Consider the following 23,174-nt stretch of genomic DNA (forward strand, 5'->3'; position numbering starts at 1 on the left):
AAAAGAGAGAGATGATTCTGGAAGTATTTAAAATATAATTCACTCACTAGGTGTGGTGGTGCACACCTTTAATCTCTGCACTCAGGAGGCAGAAGCAGGCGGATCTCTGTGGGTTCAAGGCCAGCCTGGTCTACACAGTGAGTTCAAAGCCAGCTGGGGCTACAGGGAGACCCTGTCTCAAAAATAAATTAATTAATAAAATAAAATTCACTCAGATTTTTCCTCCAAGTTATTAATGCTCCATATAATTTATTATAAATGGTCTTAAAATTATATTACTGATAGGAAGTCCATACCATTATATTCTGCCTTGAAGCAGAAGGAAAGGATCATTTCTATTGATTGCCTATGCACATATGTTTTGTTGTTTTCTTTTGTTTTTTTTTTTTTTTTTTTGTTATTTTTTCCTGCCCATATTTCTTTCTAAACGTAGAAGATAGAAATTCTAGTTGTATAGCTTTTTATATGGGTGTGGGGGAGGTCTTTCAGATTTTTCCCTTTCCTGGCTTCTCCTGCTATAGGAGGAAGGCTTGTATAGAAGTTGACTAACAGGAGGGTCCCAGTAGAAATCTGTTTAGAGTGACCGTTTCTTTTGTGTTATTTTTTCCTGCCCATATTTCTTTCTAAACGTAGAAGATAGAAATTCTAGTTGTATAGCTTTTTATATGGGTGTGGGGGAGGTCTTTCAGATTTTTCCCTTTCCTGGCTTCTCCTGCTATAGGAGGAAGGCTTGTATAGAAGTTGACTAACAGGAGGGTCCCAGTAGAAATCTGTTTAGAGTGACCGTTTCTTTTAGGAACAGAATTTTTTCTTGACCAGAAAGACACTGCAGTAGCACTTCACATTCCATTTGGAATGCAGGAAGAAGTGCTAGAGTTGCAACAAGCTCCACCACTTGACTGTTTTTATTCACAAACCACTTTTAGGATGACTTTAACCTGTTAAAAAAAATGAGTCAGAATCAGCAGGTCATGACTTATCTGCATGCAAGGAAGCAACATACCACCAGCCCATCCTAGCCTTCCTATTTCACCTAAGGACAGAAGAACATTGAACCCTACTCATAGGCCATAAGATGTTTTCCTTCTTCCATGCCCTACTACTGCATTAGTTAGGCTCTAACTTTTCCTGAGGGAATTGCCTTGCAAAGAAGGAAGTAATGCTCTGGCATTTCAGATTGGTTCTATATCCTCCTCCCACTCCAGAAACACAAGGATAGACTTCTTCAGTATTTACAGTGAAGAACTAGGCAGTCTCTTGTCAATAACATTTACAGAAGTGCTGATGCCCTATGACTTCAGTCCCCCTGGAGTTTCAGGGCCTCATACTTGTTCACACTGTACCTGCAGCAGCTCACTGATTACAGTTCAACTTTTTCTACCCCAGCTCTGGTTCCTCAAACTTTTTTCTGCTCCAGTAGGTTGAAACTCTTAGCATTCTCCTGTCTGCTTCTCTGACCTCGGGGCAGTAATTTGTCCCTTGTCCTGGCCTCTCTTACAGTTCTCAGGAGGATTCCTGATTATTTTCAGTCTCTTCTGTTTTATTTTTAGGTGAAGTGGCAACTTGAAAATTCCTTATATACATACAGAACTGATAATCTGTTCGATTTACTTCTTCAGAATGTCAGCTATTACTACTATCAGCTATTAATAAAGACAGAAACTTCAATGGCATTTTTTAAATTTACCATTAATAGGTGTAAACAGTGATTACCTGGCAGAAAGATCTATTGAAGAAGTTTACTATCTTTGGTGTTTGGCTGGAGGTGACTTGGAGAAAGAACTTATAAACAAGGAAATCATTCGATCCAAACCACCTATCTGCACACTCCCCAAGTGAGTAAAGAAATTTCTTCTAATAGCAAAGAAAAAAAAAGGTTGATTCTTTCAATTTTAATTTCTTTTCTCTTGGTAGACGTTCTAATTCTAACTATGTGAATTTGGAAGCAACTGGAACTCTTTGTTCCAGTCTGAAATTTTGAACACTTTGTTTGATCGGTTAAAGTTTGAAATTGCAGAGTTCCTATCAACATTTTTTTATTGCTTTTAAATATTATCTTTTTAATTTTTTTATGTGTGTGTATGTGTGTTTGTGTCTTTTTAAGACAGGGTTTCCCTGTAGCCCCAGGTGACCTAGAACTCACTATGTAGACCAGGCTGGCCTCGAACTCACGGAGATCTGCCTGCCTCTGTCTCCCAAGTTCTGGGATTAAAGGTGTTTGCCACTATGCCTGGCAAATAAATATCTTTTAAAAATAATTAGCTTTATTATAAAAATTAATAACATTAATGAAAAGCAGTGATATTGAAGACACTATAACATTGCTATTCATATAGAAAAATGGGTGTGAATTCCTTGAGCTCTAAAATTTTAATTTCATAATCTAGGACAGATTTGATCATTGTAGGTATGTTAGTTACTTTTCTGTTGCCATGATAAAGTACCATGACTAATAACAACTTATAGAAGAATTTGTTTTAGTGTACTGTTCTAGAAGTGTAGTCTTTCATGTCAGGGAGAAGGTGACATGAGGAGCAGGAGGCAGAGCAATCACAGTCTCATCTGAACAAAGGAAACAGAGAATAGGAAGTGGAGCCAGGCTATAAACCTTCAAAGCCTACCCCCAGTAATCTACTTCCTCCAGTAAGGCTGCACCTTCCATAACCTCTCTAAAATATGCCCCCAAGTGTTCAATACATGTGTTCATGTGTTAGGGACCAAGTATTCAAATACATGAGCCTCTGGGGACAGTTTTCATTTAAAGCACCACAATAGGTAACTTGAGAAATTATCTGATCATCATCATTTTCCTGTTAAATCTTTAGATTAGTTGTTTGGATACACCATTATTAGTCTTCTACCTTTCCCCTTTTTAATTTTTCTTTCTTTAAAAAAATATTTTCTCCATTAACTACTTTTATGTACTTGGTTAAGGTGGGGCCTCCTGACCTCTCCCCTTCTCCATGACAGATTGACAATGCCCCCAGCCCCATTTTTTTTTTCTGTGCTGGTTTTCAAACCCAGTACCTTGCACATGGTGCTAGGTAAATACTCTGCTAAGATGTATCACCAGCTCTTTCTTTACTCTTTAAACAGTTTTTAGGTGTTAATCTTAGTTATACCACTCATCCATTGAATTGTCTAAAATCAGAAATAAATTATAGAAAATTGAAACAATGGTTCAAATGATATATAGATTCTTAAAAGTTTCCGAAACTCTAAACCAAATTTCAGGCATTTGTTATTCTTTCCCTGAGACATTATCCACCATTGTGCTTATTCTTCCTCTCCTTGTAGTTTTCCACCTACATAAATTTTCACAGAAGCACATTTAAACAACATGAAGACAGTCATTGTATCATTGAATGTGCATGAAGTGACACCCTTGGGTTTCCGAAATGCTTTATGTGTATGTTCTAGTTTCATTTGGCTTGCTCTCACAAATATCTTGACCAAAAGCAACTTAGTGGTGGAAAGGTTTATTTTAACTTATAACTCTGGGTTGAAGTCCATCATTGAGGGATGTCAAGGCCAGAACTGAAGGCAGAATTGCTTGCTATCCCATACCTTATTACCTTTGACCAGGGAACTAACTTCACAGCAGAGAAGTACAGAAAGAACCATGGAAGGTGCTGTTAGCTAGCTGCCTCACAGGCCAGCTTATACTTACTAAGTTGAGGACTACCTGCCTAGGGATGGCACCCACCATGAGCTGGGCCCTCTAGCATAAATAAACAATCAAGATAGTCCCCACAGACTTGCCCACAGGCCAATCTGATCTAGTCATCTCTCAGATGACTTAGCTGTATCACATTAACAGTTAAAACTAATTAGGACAAAATGTCTACCAGATTTATACCAAATCAAAATATATATAAAGGTTAACCTTGTTTAGAGAAATTTCATTTAGCAGTTGCGTTTTTTAAATCATTTTCTTAAAAGAAAAAGTCTCATATAGCCTATGCTAGCCTTGAACTCACCTTGTAACTGAGGCTGTCCTTGAACTTTGATCCTCCTACCTACACCTCCCAAGTACTGGGATTCCAGACATGTGCCAACATGTTGGAATTGTTTTTCAAAATTAAGTGTCCAGTTTAAATTTATTTCTTCTTGATGAAAGGTTTGTGATAGGAAGTTTTTATTTCCCAGAAGACCCATCTCAACTTAGTTGAGCCCAGAAGGGAAGAGAGAAATGGGTGGCAGGCCAGCACTAGACTGAGAACTATTTGAGACTGATTGTTGATCGGGGAGGGGATGGGGGAGGCATAGTTGTCAGAACTGTTGTATGAACTTGCAAAAGCTCAATAGAGAGAGAGAGAGAGAGAGAGAGAGAGAGAGAGAGAGAGAGAGGGAGAGAAAGTCAAAGATTTTTTTAATGATCATTTTAACAACTGTCTTTTTAAAAAAAACTCTTTCAGTTTTCTCTTTGAAGATGGTGAAAGTTTTGGACAAGGCCGAGACAGAAGCTCACTCTTAGATGATACCACTGTGACATTATCTTTATGCCAGCTAAGAAACGTAAGGATGACAGTCTGCCAAATCTGCTTTGGAGGTTTTTTAAAAATTAAAACCTTAAAGATAACATACAACATTTTGTATTCCTGTATTCCTGCCTGATTTCTTCATAAGTGAGAGTTTCTGTAGGGGATATGCCCAGAGTAAAATTTCTAGAAAACAGCACTTGTATAGATTCACCTTTAATACTTGCCATCTAACTACTCACAAAGATTATTTTATCAGTACATTTTTCACCATTATTGAGTAAGTGTACCTATTTATCTAGTCAGTAATTCTTTATATTATTATCATTATCATCATTATTATTATTATTATTATTATTATTATTATTATTATTTGGTCTTTTTGAGACAGGATCTCTTTGTAGCCCCAGTTGGCCTGGAGTTTGCTATGCTGACGAAGCTGGTCTTGATCTCACAGAGATCCGCCTGCCTCTGGCTTCCAAGTACTGGGATGGGACTAAAGGCCTGCAACACTACTTGATATTATTAAATTCAAAATAATCCTTGTTAATCAGATTCAGTATTATAAAATGGCACAATACTAAATTACCTAATTATAATGTAACTGTGAATTTCTCACATTTTTTAGTTATTCTCAATTTGCTTATCCTTTCTGCAAGTTACAAGTATATATGTTTTGTTATTTGTGGAAGAGTTCTTACTGATTTAAGGACTTCTAAAAATATAATCTAAATATTGTGTTTTTGCTGGCTGCAATTCATGCAAATATCTTTAAATCTGGTTGTTTTTCTTGATTCTTAAAAAAAATTTTGTACATTTATTTATTTGTGTGTATGTGTGTGTGCGCGCGCCATGTACATGTGTAGAGGTCAGAAGACAAGTTGTAGGAATTGGTTTTCTCCTTCTACTTTGTAGCTCCTGGGTATTGAACTCAGGTTGTCAGGCTTTGTGACAGGCACCTTTTCCTGCGGATCCACCTTGCTATACCACCTTAATTTTTTGAAGTTGTCTTTTTAATAAATAGAATGACACATTTTTATCAATATCTTCATTCATAATGACATGCATTTTATTTGATACAGTTGCTTATTTGAACTTATTTCAAATTATCTGAAGTTTATGAATATTTTAACACTATTTTCCTGTATTCTAAAATATTTAAGTTTTTTCACATTTAGTTTTTTAATCCATCTGGAATTTATTTTAAGGTAGTTGTAAAGAAGACATCCAACATTGGATGTATTTCACAAAAAAATAACTCCTTGTCTTGATTCATACATTAAATACTTTGTTTTTTATCAGCAGTTTACTTTTTTCATATATTCATGAACGTATTTGTGGACTTTTCTATTCTGATCTCTGGGCCTTTTTGTTTAACCTTAGTGAATTAACACTAAAGTTAGCGTATTGAGTTGTAGTTTTATATAGATCTGGACTTGTAGCATGGTAAAGTTCTGAATGTATTAACTTCATAATAGAGTAAGAGCTCTTTAACCTCTTGCTCACTCTGTTGATTTTTATAATCATTCTATTAACCAACGTCTCTGAAGTAACAAAACTAGTACAAGGAATATGTAAGTATAGAAAAGGGATTTATTACATTGACTTACATGATCTGAGGCTGGACAGTTCCTCAGTGGTCATCTGCAAGCCAGAAAGTCAGAGAAACCAGTGGCCACTTAGTCCAAAAGGCTGGTAGCTTCAGAACAAGAAACACCCAAAATGCAGCATCTGTTCAAGGCTGAAGACTTGGAAGCTCACAGGAGAGTCACAAGATGACTCAGTGGGTAAAGTTGCTCGTCACTAAGCCTGATGACTGGGGTTTGATCCCCAGGACACAGGTGGTAGAGGGAGGGAACTGACTCAAAAGTTGTCCTCTGGCCCCCACATGTGCACTTTGGCATGTACACACCCATACATTTATATGCACAGATGAATAAATAGAGGATGGATGGATGGATGGATGGATGGATGGATAATAAAATAAATACATAAATAAATAAATGTAAAAATGCCAGTCAATAACAATAAAAGCTGAAGAAGATGGAGTCTGATGTTGAAGTAAAAACAGCAGCAATGCAGCCAAGATGGCTCATTAGTTAAAAGGACTTGCTCCACAAGTCTGATGACTCAACTTGATCCCATGATTGAAGGAGGAAACAAACTCCTGAAAGTTGTCCTCTTATTTCACACCCATTCCATAATCAAATCCTTCTCTTCTCTCTCTCTCTCTCTCTCTCTCTCACACACACACACACACACACACACACACATACACACCCCTAAAACTAACAAAAAACCAAAAAGAACACTGGTTCAAAAAGGGTAGATCTTACACGGACTGGGTGATCCCCCCTCTTCCACATTTTGTTCCATCCAATCCCCTGTTGGATGGTATTGCCCACATTTAGCATGGGGCTTCTCTCAGCTCACTGATCCACATGCATATCAACTCTGGAAACACTCTCAGAGAAACAACCATCAGTGTGCTTTACTAATTTCCTAGACATCTTTCAATCCAGTAAAACTGAAATCCTGATTAACCATTATAATCACTTAGAATTTCAGAAAATACTGAATTTTTATTGAAATTGCATTGAATTTATAGAATAATTTATAGAGAGCTGGTATCTATAAAATACTGAGGTTTATTTCCTAAATATACAATAGATATAACATTTAAGTTTTATTTTATGTAACAATTTTGTTTTGTTTTCTTTTGCTTTTCTATTATTTTTTATTTTTAAATAATTTATTGAGAATTTCATATAGGCATATAAAATGTTTTGATCAAATCCATGCCACTCCCTCCCCTCCAGCTCCTCCCATATCTCCCCATCACATCACTTTTTTCTGGTAACTTCATGTACTCTTTTTTTTTTTTTTTTTTAATGTTTGCTACTCTAACATTCCCCCCTCTAAAGAGGTTACCCTAAAATCTTTTAAGGACTAGATAAGAGCTTCCAAATACTTTCAACATTTTTGACCTTTGGAACAGAGTATTTTGCTAAGAGGCCCAAGGACATTTTGACTTTTAGCCAAGAAACTGGCTACTTTTCTTTGGGGTCTTTTTACATTCTTATCAACACCATACTCTGAAGAGGTTACCCAACTTGTGGATAGGGAATCTGGACGCACACTGCTTTGGCTTCTTCCATGCTGAACAGGGTCAGCAGGGTAAGGCAATTGGGGTACCCCTTCAGTGGTTCTATCTAAAAGACTCCCAAATTGCATAACTCTTATCACTGTGTGGAGGCAGGATCCGGGCACTCTCAGGCAGTCCCTTGGATTCTCAGCCCCTATGCCAGAGGGAGGCGGGAACAGGCACTTTCTGGCAGTCTGCTGAGATCACAGTACACAGATGGAGTCGGAACCTGCGCTCTCAGGCTGTCTAAACAATTTTGTTTTTAATGTCTGTATATTCATTGATGTTATTATTGTTGCTGGGTAGTTCTGCAGTGGCCATCTGCAAGCTGGAAGGAAACAGAGTGTTGTATTAGTTGCCTTTTTGTTGGTGTAATAAAATACCATAACTAAAATGAACATATGAAAAGAAGGATTTGTTTTGGTCTCGTGGTTCCAACAGGAGAGACCATAATGGCAGGGCTATGGCAATAGGCAGACATGGTAATAGGAGCAGGAAGCTGAGAGATCACATTTTCAACCTTAAACACAAAGCAGAGAGAACAAATTAAAAGTGGGGTGAAAGCCAGGCATGGTGGCACAGGCCTTTAAACTCTCATGCCCTCTATCACATTAGGAGCAGCTTTGTACATTGAAGCAATTGCTTTCTGGGAGGAAGAAACCTACTAAGCTTTCTCCTTTTATAAGTTGGAAGTTTAGGGGCTGGAGAGATGGCTCAGCAGTTAAGAACATTGGCTGTTCCTGCAGAAGACCCAGGTTCAAATCCCAGCACCCACTTGTCAGCTAACAGCTGTCCATAACTCCAGTTCCAGGGGATCCAACAGCTTCTTCTGTCCTCTATGAGCACTGCACAACCCGGGTGCACTTACCTACATGCAGGCAATACATACATACATATAAATAAAATAAAAAATAATAAAATAAAATATAAGTTGGAAGTTTAACTGGGTGGGTTCTTGCTCTGATAGTACCCTGCCCATTGTTCCATGAAGAGCAGGAGGTATCCCCTTAATGGCACTAATCTCCATAGCAATTGCAACCTTTCTTTCAGCACATGCTCTGGCTATAATATTAGGCTTCCTCTAGTGCTCTTTTTCTCTTGAAACTACATTGTATATTTTTGCCCCATCTTTTCATTATAGACTTGTGAGTTATTAGTTAGTTGTGGCAGTCTTAATGAGAGTGTTCCCCATAGGCTCCAAGTATTTGAGCATTTTGTCCCCAGTTGGCACTGCTGTTTTGGGAGGTCTTAGAAGGTGTGGCCATGCTGGAAGAAGCATATCACTGGGGGCAGCTTAGAGAGGTCTTAAGCCTTGCTGGATCTCCAGTTCCTCTCTTGTATCCTGTGCCTGCTTAAAGATGTGAGAGCTTAACTTCTGTTCCTCCTCCAGCCACTCCTACCAGCATGCCTCTCCATCGTGATGGACTAACTCCTGCCCCTTTGGAAGCATAAGCTAAATAAACTCTTCCTTTTATAAGTTCCCTTGGTCATGGTGTTTCTGTCACAGCAACAGAAAAGTAAGTAATACATTAGGTTTTTTGTTTGTTTTTTTTTTTGAGACAGGGTCTCCTGTAGCCACAGCTTTCCTGGATTTGCTATGGAGACCAAGCTGGTCTCAAACTCACAGAGATGCCTCTGCCTCCCCAGTGCTCGGATTAAAGGAGTACACCACCACGCTCAGCTAGTCCATTATTATTATGTTTTTATTATTTTGTCTTTTTGAGATAGGGTCTCACTGTAGCCCCACCTGGCCTGGAACTTACAATGTAGACCAGGCTGGCCTCAAACTCACAGAGATTCACCTACCTCTGCCTCCCAAGTACTGGGAGTGTACCACCTCACACAACTTAGTCCATTATTTTTTAATTTAACCTTAGGCAAATTTGACTTTAATATGTTCACCCAATTAAAGCATAAGGTTGGTAAATAGGGGATTCTCTTTGAAAGCTCACTTTGAGGATACAGTTTGCTTTATTGTACATGTAACCAAAAATAGTCTAGGCTGGATCATACATTTGAGAAGAAATCATCCAAGTTTGATGGTTGTTGAGGAGAGGAGAAACATTTCATTATTCAAAGAGGTATGCATGCAGCTCAATGCAGATGAGTCCTAGGTTGCTAACAGGCTGCTAAACGCATTTTTTTTTTTTTGCAGAAGTATGTTTGTGCATAGTACATGCAGTTAAGGTTCTCAAACCTCCAGGTGCCTTATTAGAAAAAATATGTGTGCATAGCCCAAACTAAGTGGAGTCCCAGGTTGCTAAACTATTCTCTGTGCTTGCCTCCTTCAACCCTGTGTGAATGTAGTGTGCTAGCTCCTGATCTAGGTTCTCTAATAAATACGTTATCTGTTTGCGTGTTTGTCTCCCCCCAGGCATTCATCAGCCCATCCGATTTTTTTAAATATTTATTATTTTTATTTTATAAGTGTATTGCCTGCATGTATGTAAGTGCGCCTGTGTCATGCAATGCCCATGGAGGTCAGAAAAGGGCATCAATTCTCCTGGAACTGGTTTTGCAGACAGTTTTTAGTTGCTGTGTTGTGCTGGGATTCAAACCCAGGTCCTCTGCAAGACCATTCAGTTCTCTTAACTGCTGAGTCATCTCTCCAGTCCCAGCCCATCCTATTTTTGATTTTTATTCTTTAAAGATGAAAATGGGCTAGGAATGTAGCTTGGTTCAGAATGCTTATCTAGTAAGTACACAGCACTGGGTTCCATCTTGCTGCATGAAAATGAATACTAGTCTCAGCAATCAGATTGTGGGCATTTAAAAAAATATTTTTATTTTTATTTTATGTGTATGCATGTATTGCCTGAATGTAGGTAAGCGCACCTATGTTGTGCAGTGACCGCAGAGGACAGAAGAGGTTGTCGGATTCCCTCGAACTGGAGTTACAGACAGTTGTTAGCTTCTGTGTGGGTGCTGGGATTTGAACCTGGGCCTTCTGCAAGAATATTCAGTGTTCTTAACTGCTGAGCCATCTCTCCAGCCCCAGATTGTGGACATTCGAGAAGAAGAATGCACAGTTTTGCAAGGGGGCCCACAGGACCCTCAAAGGGGCTTCAGTTCCACCTGTGTGGAGCCCAGTCTCCTTGGAGAGAAAAAGCAGAGACTCTAGGGTGACAAATTGTGGGGAAACAGAAAGGAACTAGCTACTGCATGAGCTCTCTGTAGCATGTCCACAACATGACTAAGGGTTACACTGGGCTTCCATTACAAGATATCCATGGATGTGTACTTCCCCATCAACATAGTTATTCATGAAAATGGGTCTCTGGTTGAACTCCAAAATTTCTTGGGTGAAAAATAAACATCTTCAGGGTTTAGATAAGTACAAGTGTTGCTTGCTGTGTTTCTCAAGTCCAGAAGGATGAATTAAGCCTTAAAGGAAATGATATTGAACTTGTTTCAAATTCAGTAAGCCAGAGCAGTAAAAAATAAGGATGTCAGAAAAGTTTTGGATGGTATCTGTTTTTGATAAAGGTGTAGTGTGGCAGGCTGATGAGTAAGACCTGCATGATTTAGGCTGCACATGGTGGTGCAAAGCCTTAAATCTCAGCACTTGGGAGGCAGAGACAGGCAGAACTCTGTTAGAAGCCAACCCCGAGGGCTTTGTAGTGAGAGCATGTCTCAAAAAAAAAATTGATTTAGGATGTCTTTAAGCACAATTTAACACTTCTTTAAAAAAGAGAGAAAGAAAGACAAAGAAAGAAAACTAAGTACTGGATGTGGTGTGGTGACATGGTGAGCATGAGCATGCCTATAATCCCAGCATGCTAGTGGAGGTAGAAACAGAAATTCAAGGTCACAGGAATGGAGGGAGGACAATCAGAAATTGAAACTTATCCTCCATCTATATGGCAAGTTCCAGAGGCTGGAATATACAGAACTCTGTTTAAATTAGCAAGTAAACACATTGCTCTGATTCCTCTTAACCAAAACATGAGTTAACAATGGCTTGTTTCTTTTTTAGGTAAAAACTGTACAAGTAAATATACTATTTTTTTTTGTCTTTTTGAGACAGGGTTTCCCTATAGTCATATCTGGCCTAGAACTAAGTAGACCAGGCTGGCCTTAAACTCCCAGAGATCCACCTGCCTCTACCTCCCAAGTGCTGGGACTAAAGGCGTGCACCAGTATGCCCTGCTCATACTTCAAAATATTTTAAAATGCTATTCTAATTATCTTGTGTATAATTATGAAGACAACTGATTTCTCCACATGGACCAATCTAACAATGTTACTTAACTTTTTGAAAATATTTTTATTTATTCAATAATTTTTTCATATAAAGCATTTTTTAAATTTAATAACCACACGATTAGAAGCATTTCATTACAGCTTCCACATACTCAATAACAATTTCCAGAGCAAGGATACATCTCTTTCAAAAGTGGCTGTAAATTTTTAGGTTCACAGTTGAATTAATACAGTTACACAATATTGAACTCAGTATAGACCCTGTAAGACATGAAATTGAATGAGCTTTTAACCTTTAAAAAGATCTCCATTTCAGTTTAAAATATGCTGTTTGCTACATTTTTAATGCTACTAAGGCTTAGATCTTTGCACACGTGTCTTTAATCTCTATGTATCTGATTATTACTAGTCACAGTCGATTACAATCAGTTACAGTCAGATCCTTGACACCTGAATATGAATATAAAGTCATCAGGTAGATTTCAGTGGTAATGGTTATCACCTCTACTAATTATTAAGGAGCAAATTTTTATGCTTTGAAGAATTATTATTTTTTATCATTATTTTTTTAAATTCTTAATAACTACATGATTAGAAGCATTTCACTACAGATTTAACATATTCAGTAACACACCCCAGAGCAAGAGTACATCTCTTTCACAAGTGGCTGCAAGTTTCTAGGTTCACAATTGAGTTAATACAGTTATACAATATTGAACTCAGTATAAGCCCTGTAAGACATAAAACTGAATGAGTTTTTAACCTTTAAAAAAGATCTCCATTTCATTTTAGAATATATTGTTTCATACATTTTTAATGCTATTAACACTTAGATATTTATATGTGTCTTGGGTTACTGTCACCCAAGTTCTATGCTGGGTTACAGTTATTGGACCACCCTGGCCAATAACTCAAAGGAAGGTATCTCCTATCTGGCATTGTTTCTTATTATGTAGCCTTTAGCTATACATATGGACTCTTAAAAAATTATATTGACCCCTTTAATCTTTGGTTATACTTTCCTTTTGGGTGTTTAAGACCCTACAATTGGTCCAGATAAACCAATTTATTTTCACTCTTAAGGTCATTTGAGGATCTGTTCCTCAAGGGTCACATGGGCTTGGGAGGAGCCCCTGGCTCCTTTCTTTTATCAGTTCCATCTATGTGAAGATAAGTCAAAAGTCCTGCTTGACCATGGCTGGCTTTGCTTGGAAGCATGTGTGCTGTGTTGACTCTCTTCTTTGTAGATTGGACACTGGTTCAAGTCCATCAAGTGGGATCTCCATGGCCTCTTTGATCAAGAGGACAGGTGACTCACCACAGTTACAGGACATTTTGAGAGATGCTCATAGTCCCCTGGAACTTAGTTGACCTAAGAGGAAAAGGAACAAAAACTGTCCTTTGTGTCCCTCTGACCAAACTAGTATAGGCCACAAAGTATGACTTAAACATCCAAGAAGATTAATTCCACCAGTCTGGTACTTTTAATTACCATGTGCCATGTAGATAAAGCTTGGGCAAAGACCAAACGTTCTCAGATAAACCTTGCCTAGACATATATTCTTTGATCTAGTTGTATGTATAATTTGTCAGTAGGTTGTTGGACTAATATGGTTCCCTCTGGGTTTTTTAAACTAGCTAGGCATTATTTATCTCTCACATTGTCTAAACCTTCCACCATGGTTTCCCCATTTAAGGTGCCCCCATTTTTCCCATTTCTCCCTTAATAATACCCTTCTCCTATGGTCCCACCTCTCTTGAGCTTCTTTCCCCTTAACCCCTAGGTTCATTGTATAACCTTCCCTCCTCCAATCCCCTTAAAATAACCCCATTTTTATCCATATCGCCCTTATTAATGGCTGTTTCCTATAGTTCTTTTCTTTTAGATTCTTTTTTTTTCCCCCCTTTACCTCCGTGGTTCCTTTTCATTATCCTGGTTCCTGTAGTTTTCTCTGGATACATAATCACTTTTCAGGATTTGGTGCTAGGATCCACATATGAGGGAAAACATACGTCGTTTTGTTTTTTGTTTGTTTGTTTTCTGAGTCTGTTACTTCACTTAGTATAGCAGTTTCTAGTTCCACCCATTTACCTGCAAATTTCATGATTTCATCTTTCTTTACTCCTGAGTAGAACTCCATCGTATAAATGAACCACATTTTCACTATCCACTCATCAATTGAGGGACACTTAGGTTGCTTCTGTCTCTTAGCTATTGTGAAAAGAGCAGCAACAAACATGGATGTACAAATGTCTCTGTAATAGGATGAATTCTTTGGGTACATGCCAAGGAGTGGTATAGCTGGGTCAAATGGTAGGTTCATTTGTAGTTTTTTAAGAGTTCTCCACACTGCTTTCCATTGGGGTTGAACCAGTTTGCAGCCCCACCAGCAGTGGATGAGTGTTCCCCTTTCCCCACATCCTCTCCAACATTTGGTATCATTTGTTCTCTTGATCTTAGCCAGTCTGATGGGGTAAGGTGAAATCTTAAAGTGGTTTTAATTTGCATTTCCCTAATTACCCTAATTACTAGTGATGTTGAACCCTTTTTAAGATGCTTCTTAGCCATCTTTACTTCTTTTTATTTTATACAATGTATTTTGATCATATTCAGAGTCTCCCTCTCCCTTCTCCATCCCCATCCTATCCCCTGCCCCTGCAATTCATGTCCTCTATTATTGTTTGTCTTTTTATTTTCTTTCTTTATTTATTTAATTTATTGTCTTTTTGAGACAGTTCCAGCTGCCCTGGAACTCACTATGTAGACCAGGCTGGCCTTGAATGCACAGAGATCCACCTGCCTCTGCCTAGAAAGTGCTGGGATTAAAAGCATGTGCCACCTTGCCTGGCTATTTGTCTTTTTTTTTTTTTTTTTTTTTTTTAAGGCCTATTGAGTCTAATCTGTGTTTCTCAAGTGCTCTTAGGTGTGGGTCCATCCTTTGGAGTCTGGTCGGCTACCAATATCACACCAGTAAGGAAAACTGACTCTTCCTCCTCCCACCGTCTAGCAGTTGCTTCTTTTGGCAACTTAGTTAGGGTAGTGGTTTTGGGTGTGTTTGGGAAAATGTCTAGCATTTAGGAATGATACCTAAAGACAAGAAGTTGGAAACTCTCTGTAGTTAAACTTTGATCAGTAGAAGCATGGTGTGTTTGCATGTTTATGAAACAAAGTAGTTTTTAGATTCTGATTATATTTTTGACACCTTTATGAATTTGTAATTTTACATTACTTTTCCTTTTAAATAGACATTGCTGTTGCTGCCCAACATGATCATGCATAGATTTCTGTTTTTTAATTCACAGAGATTAAAAGATGTTGGTGGAGAAGCATTTTATCCATTACTTGAAGATGAGTAAGTACATGCATCCCATTTGACTTTAGTTTATTTTCTGTTTATTTTAGATTAGTACAAAATATGTGTTTTCACCTGAAAAGGCTTTCTAAATAAAAGTTTTAGAAAGTAATTGATTTGTTAGCATTTTGTGTCTTTGTCAATATTTTGCTTCTTTGCTCTTTTACAGCCAGTCTAATTTACCTCATTCGAACAGCAGTAATGAGTTGTCTGCAGCTGCTACCCTCCCTCTAATCATTAGAGAGAGGGATACAGAGTATCAACTACACAGAATTATTCTCTTTGATAGGCTGTTGAAGGTAGGGATTCCAACATGTTACGTGTTATTGATACATTTTCTGAGTCTTCCCTGAAAACTACTGTTAAGAGTCTTTATATCATGAGAAAGGTCATTCTTAGGACCTCTTTTCTGATTAACTTATTTAAATTATAAAATTGGTCAAAGTTCAAGATATGTGAAAAATCATCTTCTACAAAGAATTAACATAATTTTTCAAGAAAACTTAAAATTAATAGGAAAAAGTACCAATATTGGTGCAGAGAAATTAATAGAGTATATAATATAATTAATCAACAAATATAATTAGTCAACAAAAATACTACAGCTGGTTACCTCTACCAGGAATGAAAAAATATATATATATATATGCACATCATTAAAAATCCAGCACAGGCACATTGAGACTGAAATTGGAACTCTTTCTAGAACAGATCTGAACCATTTTGCAAAGCAATTTCAAGAAATTTATCAGGTACCTGAGCTATACTCTAATAATTATCTTCTAGAAATCTCTTCTAAAACACAAATTTGTAAAAGGACACATTAATATACTATGTATACAGGAAGTTACAGCAGCTTATACTCCTCAAATACTTTCTATATTACTAGAATTTCACAGTGTTTTTTATCTACATTTTCTTCTTGTATCCATACAAGACTAGCCTTCTGCTTTTCCCTGTCATTACTTATAATCCTTCCAGGCCATGAAACAGATAGGAATGATTGAAACAGGTCGACTGAGCGCCTGTTTTTTTATATTACTAAACTTTTGGAGGTGATTAGGTATCCATTCGTTTGTTTATATATACAAAATCAGACCCAAGTATTGTAAATACTTTGAAAGTTATTGCAAAACACTTTTATTTTATCACTAATATATTATGAACTGTCTAGATTGGAAGATGATACTGATAATTTGAGATACTTTTCTTGATGTTATTTTCCTTTTAATCATTTTTTAATTGACACAGCTATACATATGCGGTATCTTGTGGTGTTTCTACCCATTTTTACATAATACTGCTCTTAAGTCAGAGTAAGCATGTCTGTTTCTTCAGACATTTCCCATTTCTGTTTGGGAAAACACTCAATATTGTTTCTTCTAGCTTTCTTTTAAGATATAGTGCAGCTGGGCATGGTGGCGCATGCCTGTAGTCCCAGCACTTGGGAGGCAGAGGCAGGTGGATCTCTGTGAGTTCAAGGCCAGCCTGTTCTACATAGTTCCAGAACAGCTGGAGCTACAGGGAGACCCTGCTTCAAAAAGACAAAAAAAAAAAAAAAAACATATAGTGCCCTATCTGTGCTGGATAGCATTAGTGTCAACTTGACACACCGGGGTTGAGGGAGCCTCAATTGGGGAACTGCCTCCATTGGACTGGCCTGTAGCCATGTCTGTCCTGGAATTTTCTCAATTGTTGAGTGATGTGGGTGGGCCCAGCCCACTGTGGGTGTTGCTGTCCCTGGGCAGGTGGGCCTATGGTGCATAAGAAAGCAGATTATGCCAGGCATGGTGGTGCACACCTTTAATCCCAGCACTCAGGAGGTAGAGGCAGGTGGATCTCTGTGAGTTCAAGGCCAGCCTGGTCTACATGGTGAGTTCCAGGACAGCTGGGCTACAGAGAGACCCTGTCTCAAAAAGACTGAAAAAAAACCAACAACAACAACAAAAAAGCAGATTAAGCATGGGCCAGGGGAACAAGCCAGTAAGAAACATTCTTCCATAGTCTGTGCTCCAGCTCCTGCCTCCAGGTTCCTACCCTGAGTTCTTACCTTGGGCTCCCTGATGAGCTTTGACCCAGGAGAAGTAAGCCAAATAAACCCTTTCCTCTCCAAGTTGGTATTGGTCAGAGTATTTTTTCACAACAATGAAGAAACAAACTAGGACACTATTTACAGACAGATTCTCTAGTAGAACACTAGTGTTTATTTTGTCGACCTGGCTGTATACATTGAGTAACCTTTTCTGTCCCTCCCTCTCCACTCTACTGTCTAGCCTCTAGTAACCAATAATCTACTCTAAACTTCCAGGAGACCTCCTTACTTTTCTAAATTTCATTTCCTGTGAGTGAGAATGTCTTTCTGTGCTTGGCATATTTAACTTATCATAGTATTTTCCTGTTTCATCCAGGAAATTACAGGAACTCATACTTTGGGGATGAATAATATTCCACTGCATACATGTGGCACATTTTCTTGATCTACTCATAATTTGATGAATATAGGTTAATTCTATTTGTTGTATACTATGAATAGCGGTTCAATAAACATGGCAGTGCAGATGTGTTCTGGACGACATACTGGTTTCATTTCCTTCACATACATACTCAGATCATAAGTGTCATGGTTTGAATGAGCTCAGTGACACAGTCTCATGTCCTTTAACATTTGGACCCTAGCTGGAGGTTCTGTTTTAGGACATTGTGGGACCTTAAGGAGGTGCAACCTGGGCCAAGGAAGTGAGTACTGGGAGTAGACTGAAGTTTGTAGCTCAGCTCTGCTTCTGACCCTTGTCTCTTTGCTTCCTTTTGGCACTGCATAACACATAGCCGCTGTCCTGTAAACCACCACATGCCTTTGCTACCCTGATGGACTGTACCCTCCAATCTTTGAACCAAAGCAAATGTCTTTCCTCTTGAATTGTTTCTATGAAGTATTCTGTCACAGCAATGAAGAAAGTAGCTAATACAATTAGCTAGGTCTGTTTTAAATTTTTTGAGGGACCTTCATAGGTTTTCCATAATGGCTGTATGAATTCATACTCTCACCGTCAAGTGTGCAAAGGCTCCCTTTTCTTCACATCCTCAATAGCACTTCTTATCCTGTCTTTTGGTAGTGGCCATTATAGCTGGAAGGAGGTGAGGCACTTCATTGTGGTTTCTGCTTTGCATGCCCGTTAATGATGTTGAACAATTTTCCCATATACCCACTGCCTAATTGTATATATTCTTTTTTAACATGTCTATTTAGATCTATTCCTATTCATTTAGTTTTTAACTATTGAGTTTTGGGTATTGCTTACATATTCTGGATATTAACTCCTTGTTGTATGTGTAATTTGCCCATCTTCTCTGCAGTTCTGTTACTGTCCTTGTCTTGCCGATTGTTTCATTTGCTGCACAGTAGCTCTAATGCAAAGTATCCATTGTGTTTTGGGAATCTTTTTTTTTCAAAATATTGTATTTATTATTTAAATTTTATGTATATGAGTGTATTGCCTGCATGTATATGAGTGTATTGCCTGCATGTATGTGAGTGCAGGCATGTCATGCCATGCCACGGAAGTCAGAAGAGGGCTTCAGATTCCCCTAGAACTGGAGTTAAGGATGGTTCGTAGCCACAGTGTGGGTGCTGGGAATCAAACCCGGGTCCTCCACAAGAGCAGTCAGTGCTCTTAACCGCTGAGCCATCTCTCCAGCCCCATGGAATCTTATCTTTAAAAACATCCTCATTAATTCCAACATACTGCAGTGCTTCTTTCATACTTTCTGGTCTTATATTTAAACTTGTAATCTAATTTGAGTTGGTTTTAGTAATCAGTAAGGAAAAGGAGTCTGGTTTCAGTATTTTGCATGAGGACACCCAATTTTCCTACACCATCTATCGAAGACTTACTCCTCCAGCGCACATTTCATGAATGTTTGAGTTTATGTCCAGCTCACCATAATCTACTGGGATTCATCTCTATATTGGCCCATAGCTTTCTTGCCTAGTTTTGGTGTCAGAATAATGCTATATTCTAGAATGTGCTTAGAAGAATTCTTCCTATTCATTTCATAAATAATTTGAGAAGAATTTATATTAATTCTTCTTTATAGGTTTGCTAAAATTCAGACATGTAGTGCTAGGCTTTACATTGAGATTCTACTATGGATTCAATATTGAAGACTTGATTATGGACTGTTCATGTTTAAAATGTATTTATTATTTAGCTTTGAAAAGAGTATGTGCCCAGGAACTTGTCCATTTCCTTCAGTTTATGAAATGTGTGGGATTGTGTTGTTCATAACGGTCTCTAATGGTCCCTTGTATTTCTGTGGTGTCAGTCATAGTATGTTTCTTTTAGCTCTGATTTTATTTATGTGGATCATTTCTCTATCTTTTTAAAGTCTAGCTTGGAGTTTGTCATTTTGTTCTTTGGGAAAAAATAACCTCATTTCATTTATTTTTTTACTATTTTGTTGAACTTTTTCATTTATGTCTGTTCTGATGTTTATTATTTCACTACTTCTAATTTTGGGTTTGGTTTGTTCAGCTTTTCTGGTGACAGATTATGTGCACTGTTTCTGCTTTTTATGTTAATTAATTTCTATAAACATCCCTCTTAATGCTAATTTTACTGAGTCCCATAGATTCTGGTATGTTGTTGTCAGTATTGTTTGTTTCAAGAGATTTTTAACTTCCTTTATACTATTTTAATTGGGTCTATCAATAGTTCAGAAGTATGCGTTTCAATTCCTATATAATTATTGTTTTCAACATTTTCCTATGGTTGATAAATATGCTTGATATGATTTTAATTTTTTGGTAATTTATATCCTTTCATAGGCTTATCCTTATAAAAAAAATCAAATTTGGAAAGAAGCAAGAGTTGACATTCCTCCTCTTATGAGAGGTTTAACCTGGGCTGCTCTTCTGGGAGTTGAGGTAAGAAAGAAAAGGGATCAGAATTGATGAGTAGTGCATAGAAAAAAATTAGTGCTGCCCAGTGTGGTGATTCATATCTGTCTCCCCAACAGTCAGGAGGCTGAAGTGAATCATGAGGTCAAGGCCAGCCTGGACTATATATAGAAACCCTGTCTCAGAAAAAAACTAATTTTTTTCCTAAGTATAGTGCTTTGTATCTACTTTCTAAATTATTAATAGAAAAATTATATGTTCAAACATGAAGATTAGAATATTTGACAATTTTAAGTAGAAAGAATACATGAAACTGATAGAGATAAGAGTTATGCAACTTTGGAGTCTTTTAGTACCACTGAAGGTACTCCAATTGCCTCACCTTGCATCCCTGTTCAGCATAGAAGAAGCCAGAGCGGTCTGTGTCCCGATTCCCTGTTGGCAATTTGGGTAACCTCTTCAGAGGATGGTGTGATAAGAATAGGAGGTAGGAATTGGCTAGGCAGTTAGGGTAAAAAGACCCCAAAGAAAAGTAGCCAGTTTCTTGGCTAAAACTCACTATGTCCTTGGGCCTCTTAGCAACCTACTCTGTTCCAAAGGCCAAAAGTGTCAAAAGTATTTTGGAGCTTGTATCTAATCCTTAAAAGATTTTAGGGTTACCTCTTCAGAGGGGGCAATGTTAGAGTAGCCAAAAGCCCCATAAAAATAAATAAATGAAAGAAGAAAAAAAAAGAAAGAAAAAAATGATGGGGAGATATGGGAGGTGGTAGAGGGGAGGGAGTGAGCATGGATTTGATCAAAACACCTTATATGCATGGATGAAATTCTCAATAGTTTTTGTAAAAGTTAAGAAAAAAACATTTTATAATTATGTTCTTTAAATTTTTTTAATCCTACCAAGTTTATTGGGCTCGCTAACAGAGCATAGGGGATGGGGGTTTATTTACAGAAGAGTGGGCTCCCCCCGCCACCCCATTTACAGCTCGATGGAAAGTCCACACTCATATAGGTCCTGTGACTCCCCGACAGCCACACAAAATGAAGAGAGAAGTGCCTCGTGGCAGTCTCAGCTTATATATCCTTAGCCCCTCCCCCACATGCAGCTAAGGTCGACTGATTAGGTGGGAGGGGTAACTGACTCCTTCATCAACTCCTTGACTAGCATGGGAAGGAGGTGTGACTATAACTTGTTAGCATAGTGGTCAGGGGACACTTCCAGTTAACACTCCACCCTTCCTTCAGCTCTTACATTCTTTCCGCCAACCTCTTACACAAAAGTCCCTGAGTCTTGGAGGGGATGATGGATATGGGATGATCTTCTTCCCATTGTGGCAAGGAACTGAACTTTCAGGTCTCTGCATTATCTGTTTTCCATGGGCTGTTGGCCCATTTCAGTGGGATTCCATCTGCTATAAAAACACAAATAGCAAGCTGGACATGGTGACACACACACCTTTAATCCTAGCAGTGGCAAAGACAGGTGGGTCTCTGTGAGCTCAAGGCCAGCCTGGTCTACATAGTGAGTTCCAAACCAGCTGAGGTTACAGGGCAAGACCCTGTCTCAAAAAGACAAAAAAAAACAAAAAACAAAAACAAAAAGAATAACCCCACAAACAGCAAGAAGCAAGAACATCTAAACAGTGGCTGCTATACTAACCTAACTTATGGGCATAAACATAAATGCTTGGACAGGACTTTAGCAGGTGCATCACATCCACCTAACAAAACAATTGCAGTGGCTTCCCCTCTGGGGCCTATCTCCTCCCCTGCGATAGGGGGTTGGCTTGATTACAGTACCAGATATGTGTTCCACCTCTAGGAGCAGGCATTATATCCAATCAAAAATTTGCTGGTTGTATGTGCACTAGATGTGCCACTATTGCACCAGTTAGAACATCTTCAGCATGTTGATAGAGCAGCACTTGGGGTCCATCATTGAGCAGAATTATAGGGGATAGTGCTCCCCCAGCCATCTGCATATAGCCTTCTAGCCCTATGAAAGCCAACATTATTGGCAATGGCCTTTATTATTTTGGGGACCTCTAGGGCCCTTCTGGAAAACAGATTATAAGGGGGAGAACCCACTCCTGGCACTGGGATTTTCATTTAACAGCCTCTGGGAGGGCTTTCTTCCATCCCAGTAGGGTTCCTTCTGTGCTTAAGGCTTTTTTTTTACTGTGTATGAGGAGAATTTTTTTCCCTTTTATTCCCATAGTTCTTTGTATAGCCCTCCTTCCCCTCTTCCTGTTTAACTACCCCCTTTTTTCATATTTCTCCCTTAGAAACACCTTTCTCCTACTATTCTTCTCTCTCAGGTTCCTTCTTTCCCTTTACCTCCTGGTTCCCTTCCATATTTTTGGTTCCTGCAGTTACATCAGGATATGCGCTCACTTACAAGGATTTGGTGCTAGGATCCACAAATGAGGGAGAACATACGTCTTTTGTTTTTCTGAGTCTGTGTACTTCACTTAGTATACCAGTTTCTAGATCCATCCATTTACCTGCAAATTTCATTATTTCATGTTTCTTTACTGCTGAGTAAAACTCCATGGTATAAATAACACTTAGGTTGCTTCCATCTCTTAGCTATTGTGAAAAGAGCAGCAATAAACATGGTTGTACAAGTGTCTCTGCAATAGGATACCTTTGGGTACATGCCAAAGAGTAATATAATCAGGTCATATGGTAGGTTCATTTTTAGTTTTTTAAGAGTTCTCCACACTTTCATAGGGGTTGCTGAAGTTTGCAATCCCACCAGCACTGATTGAGTGTTCCCCTTTCTCCAAATCCTCACCAGCATTTGGTATCATATGTTCTATTGATCTTAGCCAGTCTGACTGGGGTAAGGTAAAATCTTAAGGTGGTTTTAATTTGCATTTCCCTAATTACTAATGATGTTAAACACTTTTTAAGATGTTTCATAGCCACCTTTATTTCTTCCTTTGAGAACTCTCTATTTAGATCTTTAGCCCGTCTTTTAATTCAGTCATTTGCTTTCATGGTTCTTTATTTTTTGAGTTCTTTATATATTCTGGATGTTAAACCTCTGTCAGATGTGTCCCTGGTGAAGATTTTTTTCCCACTCTGTGGGTTTT

The 23,174-nt window shown here is 38.2% G+C and overlaps 1 protein-coding gene across 2 annotated transcripts in view; it reads left to right on the forward strand.

Moving 5' to 3' along the window:
* Nucleotides 1–23,174, forward strand: part of Tbck (TBC1 domain containing kinase) — a 245,798-nt gene that overhangs the window by 74,702 nt on the left and 147,922 nt on the right. For both annotated transcript variants that reach the window (XM_008841262.3, XM_008841261.3), the window contains exons 11-15: nucleotides 1,697–1,835; nucleotides 4,419–4,518; nucleotides 15,133–15,182; nucleotides 15,352–15,481; nucleotides 20,008–20,106. In XM_008841262.3, the coding sequence (XP_008839484.1) occupies nucleotides 1,697–1,835; nucleotides 4,419–4,518; nucleotides 15,133–15,182; nucleotides 15,352–15,481; nucleotides 20,008–20,106 (518 nt within the window). The remainder of the gene's footprint in view (nucleotides 1–1,696; nucleotides 1,836–4,418; nucleotides 4,519–15,132; nucleotides 15,183–15,351; nucleotides 15,482–20,007; nucleotides 20,107–23,174) is intronic.

Source organism: Nannospalax galili, unplaced genomic scaffold, assembly GCF_000622305.1.
Source record: "Nannospalax galili isolate Female #2095 unplaced genomic scaffold, S.galili_v1.0 scaffold41, whole genome shotgun sequence".
Classification (NCBI taxonomy): Eukaryota; Metazoa; Chordata; class Mammalia; order Rodentia; family Spalacidae; genus Nannospalax; species Nannospalax galili.